Here is a 6,890-nt window from a genome sequence, read left to right as displayed (position 1 = left end):
CGTCCGATCTTGTTAACTACACGCGAAGTCTTCCCCAAATCCCCCCCCCCCAATCAATCAGCTTCCCGTTGCTTTCCTTTTTTTGTTTATTACTAGTAGTTTAGTACTAGTATTTACTCCTATTATTATTTTTATTAAGTATTATAGTATTAAACACACATCTTTTGCTAATGGTTCTCTAATAAGTATACTCTTTCGTCTACATACATTTTCAATCAGATTGTAAAACGGTTTTAGTATATAAAACTGTGTTATCTATTATAATGTGGTGTTCCATAACACGTAGATTCAGATAAGTGCAAGCATCATCTCTGTCTTTTTTTATGTTATTAAAAAAAAAAAATCGGTGGGATTATATAAGATAAGAGTTCGTTTTCAAATATTAAGCCATTGAGGAATATTCCAGTACTGGATTACGAAGACACGCGAGACCGATTCATCATCATCATGCAACTATATATGTATTAATTGTTCGAGAATCTAGAGTCGTCACAACTTACAAAAATTCTTAGTGGAAGACAATGATCTCTGTGTTTAAATTGAGATAGTAACAGTGTGACTGTTCTATCTACATATACGACATTATATTGCAGCTTAAATTTGGGAGACTGTATTAAAAAAAAACTAGGTTATGAGAACTTGGCTATATATGTATTTTTGTCATTATAACCGTTTATGATAAACCAGCTATTGCCAATAGAAATTTTTTGAACTGTTTTCCCAGCCAAACCCATAAAGAATCATTTGACTGTTACACCATCATATTTCATCAACAGATGTGTCATGTGTGTGTGTTTGTTTTTTTTTTTTTTTTGCCACTGTAACGTAAAACTGACGTACCTAGGCATTAGTATTAAGTTATTTGATTAACGTTAACTTCAAGAATCTCAATTATTCCCTCTATCCCACAAAGATTGATGTTTTTCGGATATTTTTTTGTCCCACAAACATTGAAATTTTGTAAACTTTAAAAAGTAATTATTGAAAATATTTAAAATTTTAAATTATTATTGGTTTAAAATTAAATAATATAGTATCTCTTTAGTCAAAGAAAAATTTATTTAAATTCAATAATTATTGTTTTGTTAAAATGTATAAAAAATTCTAAACATCAAACTATTAGAGAAAGATCAAACTATGAGAGAAAGACAGAGTACTAACAAAAAGAAAAAAAAGTAACAATACACGGAAAAGGTCGAGATTAGTAGGTGGAATAAAAAAGGAGGAGCCCCATAAATGTGTGAGGACACACGTAAACGAGTCGCCACGTAAATGCAAAAGAGAGTATTGGAAGCCGGTGTGAGAGAGTTTGAGGGAGAGAGAGTGTTGTGTTGGGGAGTTGATATCTAAGGGAGGGTTTTGTTTGTTTAGTCTTTAGACTTTTTTATAGAATAGACACGAGAGAGGCTCCCTCTCTTCTCCTACTTAAATTTTGCTGTGGGGTCTTTTTTTTGTAATCACCTAAATAAATAAAACTGGATTCTTTCTTTTTACGAAGCTACCTTCCCCAGTTGAACTGTATAGAATAAGCCTTTTTAGTTTTAACGTTTTTATTCATCCTCACACTCTCCTTTTCTTGACCGTCAATTTCTAAACTCTTTCCAAATTACCCAAGTAACCGATTTGTTTGTGAGTCCAATTCTATATTTTCCCTTTTTCCAAGAATACATTTTTTATTTCCTCATCGCCATGCGAAAAAGTCAAATTTTTTTAACGAGAAATAAATAACAGTTTACATTTTTTTTACTACTCCTATACGTAATATCTTCTTTTTGGCGTGAATTGTCCAAAATGAAAACAATAGTAGTGTTGAAGCTAGTGAAATAAAATATATATGGAAACAAAGAAGTTCGTGGTGGTTTCTGCAAATGAATATACATTTGACATTTGTTTAATAACCAGTACTTGTTGTATCTAAATAGTTTAACAAAATATGTTTAAATTTTTACAATCAACTAAAAGGTAAAATAAGACGGTATGTTTAAATATGACCAGATTGACATGCTATCGTTGATGTTAAACTTTAAAATCTTACTTGATGTTTCCCTTGTTTAATTTTTAAATGAGACGAAAACAAAAATAGAAACAAAACACATACACAGTATATTTCTTTAAATCAATCCTTTGATATGGCAACGTCACATAATAAACTACAGTAGGCCCAACTTTGAAGCCCATAACCAATGATAAAAACTGTTGACTTCCGAGTCTTGCTTGCCACTACTTGCAATGTGTACAACATTTAAGAATGTACAATTTATTGAAGCAAAAAAAAAACGGTTTTTACATAATATGCAGCTTTTGATAGAATGTGAATTTCAATTTGATTTGTCCATTATTAATTGTAAAAGTTAAGAGAATGAAAAAAAAAAGGAAACAAAAACACACACAAACAGAATTAAGTGAACCTTGAAAGCTCAAGTTAAAAGCATTGATCCTCAACATCAATGTTCTTAAACGCCGCTGATAATACTTAGAGCTTCGGTTTCTACGATGTGTACACCAAGAATGTGTCCCACGACTATAAGTCTCCCCAAGGCGATGAGTTTGCTACAGTTGTCCGCTCTTTCACCAACTTCCTTGATTTTTGCAGTAAACCCTTCAACCTTTTTTTTGATATCTTGCATCGCTAATCCCATCGCCATTTCATCTTCTTCTCTCTCCACCGCAAAGTCTATGGTCATCAGAATCGACGAGATCCTTTCGCTTAGTTTTTCAACTTCGAATTTTATGTTTACCATCAGTTCATTGTTAGCTTGCGCCCCACTCTCCAGCGATGAAACCACACCTCTCTGTCTCTCCACAGCCTTCTCGTATACCTTCCACATATTGTTACACCACATTCCCACAACATCAATCGGTGTGGTCAATCCAGACGCCACAGCACTCAATACCGGAGGTGCTACCATCGCTGCCGCAACCACCGATAAGACGAAAGCAGCCACAAACGCAGTCACGAAAACCACATTTGACACTATCCTCCACGTCTTAAGATTCCTCTGTTTCTTATCAAGCTTTACTTTAAGCTTACGCAACTCGTCCAAAAGCAAAATCTGTTCATCGTAGATGGACTCGTACTGCGTCAAGAACTCGCCATCAAAAGGGTCTCCCAAGGATTTAAATTTGTTCAGCTCCTCCAACGTTTTCGCGTACTTCTTCTTCTTACCCTCTCTAACATCCGTTTCTGTCTCGAACTGTTTCACCGCGAGTCGAATGACAAGTTGGCTTATCTCTGCTTTCTTGACGCATTTCTGGACGGTATTGCAGAAATCTAAGGTCTTGGAAGTACTTTTGAAGTAGACATCAACCAAATCCTTAAGATCTTTGTTCTTCAAAACAGCTTCTTTGCTTTCAATGATGACTCTTACTGTATCTTGGTTTAGTTCGAGAAGATATCCGTAGACCTCCATGATTGACTCTAGGTTTAAAGATTGAGTCTTGGCCTGAGCATCGAGCGAGCTGAAAACGCTCTTGGTTCGCTTGTGAATCATTGAATCAAAGGTTTTGAGGGATGAGTACTTTGTACACGCGGATGTGTAAGAACTCAGGTCTGATGAGTATTTGGACCGCAACTTTGTTTGGATTGGCTTAACCGGTAAACCATTGGTTCCGCCGCTGTTAGAACTGGAGTTTCCTTTCATGAGCTCTGAAAATAATCCACTGAACGCCATTGATATTACTTGTGGAGCTAATCTGACCTTTTGAAACGCTAAAATTCAAAGGAATATTTCAAATGAAACAAAGTTTTAGGACAGAGTTTTGTCTCTGAACCTCCTGAATGAAATCAAGATCAGATGGAGATGAAACGAAGAGAAACAGAAACGTACCTGAACTTTTGATAGGAATCTTGGCGAGACAGCTTTGGAAATTTTTAGTCCAAGACAAGTTTACTTCTGCCTCTCTATTGACTAACGTATATATAATACCCTCTTGGTCTAAGATTTTATGTTTTTAACTCCCCAAAATTAACAGCTCGTCAACCACTAAAACGGACACGTAATATGATTTGGTCTTTGTTAATATGTTTTTCTGTGGAACAAGCTGTCCATAAGAAACTATTATATTTTATTTCTATTCCGGTTTTCGTCGAGTTTGTTGATATGTCAAATCAAAAGTATCAACGCACCTTAATAAAGAAGTTTGCTATCGTTGATTAATCTTGCTATCATGTTGAGCAATGAGTGTAGCTCTAAATTCCTTACTCTTTTAATCTCTTTTTGGCTCCTAATTAAGACACAATCCTCTGCAACAAAAAAAGCAAGTAGTTTTTTTTTTAAAGAAACCAAAACGAAAATAACTATTAGACGAAGAGACGTCATAACTCTATATAATGGTCATATGTAGACATCAGTAGTTGAGTTTTGAGCTTTTATTTATACAATGAAAGACTATTCATTCATGGCGAAAAAATACAAGTTGTAGATACACAACACATAATACAGTCCGGCTCTGACAATACTAAGCCATAAGAGAGAGGCTAAGAAGTGAAGTAAGAAGTCGCCCTCCCGCTTGATATCACATGAAAATATCCATCCTGCAGATCACATATGTCGTATCAGAAGATGAAAGGAAGCCTAACTAAGAAGCTTTAGAGAAGAAATAGAGAAAGGAAAGAAAGATGTTACCAAGAAGCAATGGGAAAAACTATTAGCAGCTGCTCCTTTCTGGGGTGGTTGTTGGGGTAACGTTACTGATCCATGGAAGAACGTCCTCTATGTGAGTGATCCTGCGCAAGTTTAAACATGTTGTCTGATTTAACCATTATCTCTTCAATCTTATCCACCATCTCTCTATCCAGTTCCTCCGCCGTCCTCATATTCTTACGCACCAGCGCCAGATGCTCAATCTCAACAAACATATTTTGAACATGTTCGCCGTATCATGGAGTAAGATATAACTGCTCATCAGTATTTTTTCAATCCCATCCTTCTGGAACGCAGCTGCAACCTCGCGTTTATTCCACAGATAAACGCACCATTCCCCGATTGACCCTATTGTAGCTGAAAATGCACCTACGAGTACTTCAATGGCAGAAGGCACGGGTACAATCATCGCCAAGGCTGCCCACACCGGAACTGTGAAGAAACCTATTGCAAACATAATGGTCGAGACTTTCCTCCACCATTGGATCCTTTTTAGTTTCTTCTGAAGCTGCTTCTTTAGTATCCTTGACCTATCGAGTAGCACTATCTGTTTTCTTCGAACAGCTCCAAGAAGATTAAGCAGCTCATCTTTCGCAGAAAATCCAACCGTTTTTGCTTCTGCATTTTCGGTTTCCTCAAGCACACGCATATATGCCTTCCTTTCCTCCAGTTCATACACCGGTCTTATTTATTACCTTAACCAATTCCTTGCCCAAAACATTCCCACCTCTTTCTTTCAACCATAACTGGTCCTCCAAAAATTCTTGTGCATCTGATCTCTTCACCAGGGTTCTCTCTTGTACAACTTAATCATATATGCTATCATCAACCAGGTTTCATACCCACAGAACATCTTCCCGCTTTATTTTTAAAACAGTCTATGCATCTCTAACAACGTGATTGCCTCAATCCAAACTTTACACAAACCCAACAAAATAAGCGAAAAATAATTTAGAAACCAAAAACTTACATAGTTTCCTTGCTGCTCTGAATCTGAACCTGAGGGGAAACATAGAATGTGCCTTAGAACAATAGTTCTCGAGAAGACACCCTGAGACTTCAAGGAAAGGATAAAGGCCGAGTTTTTGTTCTCTGAGACTTCAAGGAAAGGATAAAGGCCGAGTTTTGCGCAGGATTGTTCCACTGCAAATCCAATTAAAAAAAAAAAAAAACATTCGTCATAGAAGGAACAGGGTAAGTTCAATTGAGTAATGTCCACTGGGGAAATCGTAAAAACCCAAATTTTATCCCCAAATCCCAATTAACTCAAAAAATCAACAAACCGGGTCTCGGTTCGACGGCGACCACACCATTTAAATTACCGACATCTGCGTCTCTTGCGAGTATAACCCGGTTTGGGTAAAATTACATATCATGATATAACACACTGATTGATTCTGTAACAACACCTAAAATCCAAAATTGATTCTCTGATTCTGTAGCAACCTTTTAAAAAAATATTTTCGATCTTTTAGACAACAAGAAATGAGTTTTGAGCTGTTGTTATTTCCACAAGCTGTAGTCCACACAAGACAACATGAACGCTACGTAATCCGTCTCTGAAAATCTAATAGCTTCTTCAATACGATGCCAAATAAAGAAAGTGAGGCTAAATATATCAATATCGACTTTGATTTTTTTTTTTCTCCAATTGAGTAATAAATACACTACTACTGTTACTGTATGTTGTGCTAAATCTGTTTTGTTTACAAGAGCTGCCACACATAACAACATTATATAAGCGCTATGTGACATACACACAGAACCTCTTCCCGCTTTATTTTTTTTATACAGTCCTCTCTCACAACGTGATTGCCTCAATCCTGACCAAAAACAAAAAAGTGTAAAATGTGAGCCAAAAAGATTCATACTTTTTTACACAAACCCAACAAAATAAAAGGAAGAAGAGTTTCATAACCAAAATACTCACAAGTTTCCTTGCTGCTCTGAATCTGAACCTGAGGGGAAACTTAGAATGTGCCTTAGCACGATTGTTCTCGCCAATGTGATATCTTTGCTACACTTAGCCGCGTTTTCACCCACTTCCTCGATTCTCTCTGTGAAGACATCAAACTTCTTGCTGATCTCGTGCATCGAAAGCCTCACAGCCACCTCTTCTTCTTTCTCCTTTAGCGCAAAATCAACTTTTTGCATCATCGATTCCATCTCAATCTTCAACTTATCTACATGTACCCGAATGTTATCCATGTCTTTCATGGTAACATAAGCACCTATCCTCATTGACAA

The 6,890-nt window shown here is 36.4% G+C and overlaps 2 protein-coding genes across 5 annotated transcripts in view; both read right to left on the bottom strand.

Annotated features, from left to right (window-relative positions):
* Window positions 2,281-4,222, bottom strand: LOC104727369 (UPF0496 protein At5g66670-like). 3 transcript variants are annotated; one of them, XM_019232764.1, is made up of 3 exons: window positions 4,127-4,222; window positions 3,828-4,041; window positions 2,281-3,709 (listed from the first exon to the last, which is right to left on the bottom strand). In XM_019232764.1, the coding sequence occupies exon 3, from the start codon at window positions 3,669-3,671 to the stop codon at window positions 2,454-2,456; it is 1,218 nt and encodes a 405-aa protein (XP_019088309.1). In that variant the 5' UTR covers window positions 3,672-3,709; window positions 3,828-4,041; window positions 4,127-4,222; the 3' UTR covers window positions 2,281-2,453. The 3 variants fall into 3 exon arrangements, with proteins under 3 accessions (XP_019088309.1, XP_019088311.1, XP_019088310.1); XM_019232766.1 differs by having other exon boundaries at window positions 2,281-3,660; XM_019232765.1 differs by having other exon boundaries at window positions 2,281-3,646.
* LOC104727368 (UPF0496 protein At5g66675-like) overlaps window positions 6,245-6,890 on the bottom strand; it is a 3,812-nt gene continuing 3,166 nt past the window's right edge. For both annotated transcript variants that reach the window (XM_010446452.2, XM_010446453.2), the window contains exons 3-4: window positions 6,574-6,874; window positions 6,245-6,466 (exon numbers count right to left, since the gene is read on the bottom strand). In XM_010446452.2, coding sequence (XP_010444754.1) covers window positions 6,445-6,466; window positions 6,574-6,874 — 323 coding nt within the window. In that variant the 3' untranslated portion in view covers window positions 6,245-6,444. The remainder of the gene's footprint in view (window positions 6,467-6,573; window positions 6,875-6,890) is intronic.

Source organism: Camelina sativa, chromosome 11, assembly GCF_000633955.1.
Source record: "Camelina sativa cultivar DH55 chromosome 11, Cs, whole genome shotgun sequence".
In the NCBI taxonomy this organism is placed as follows: Eukaryota; Viridiplantae; Streptophyta; class Magnoliopsida; order Brassicales; family Brassicaceae; genus Camelina; species Camelina sativa.
The sequence above is the reverse complement of the archived record's forward strand: the minus strand, read 5'-3'. Positions and strand labels throughout refer to the sequence as shown.

Excerpts from the sequence above, each read along its gene's own strand:
- LOC104727369 (XM_019232764.1), bottom strand. The coding sequence starts at position 3,671 with ATGGCGTTCAGTGGATTATTTTCAGAGCTCATGAAAGGAAACTCCAGT.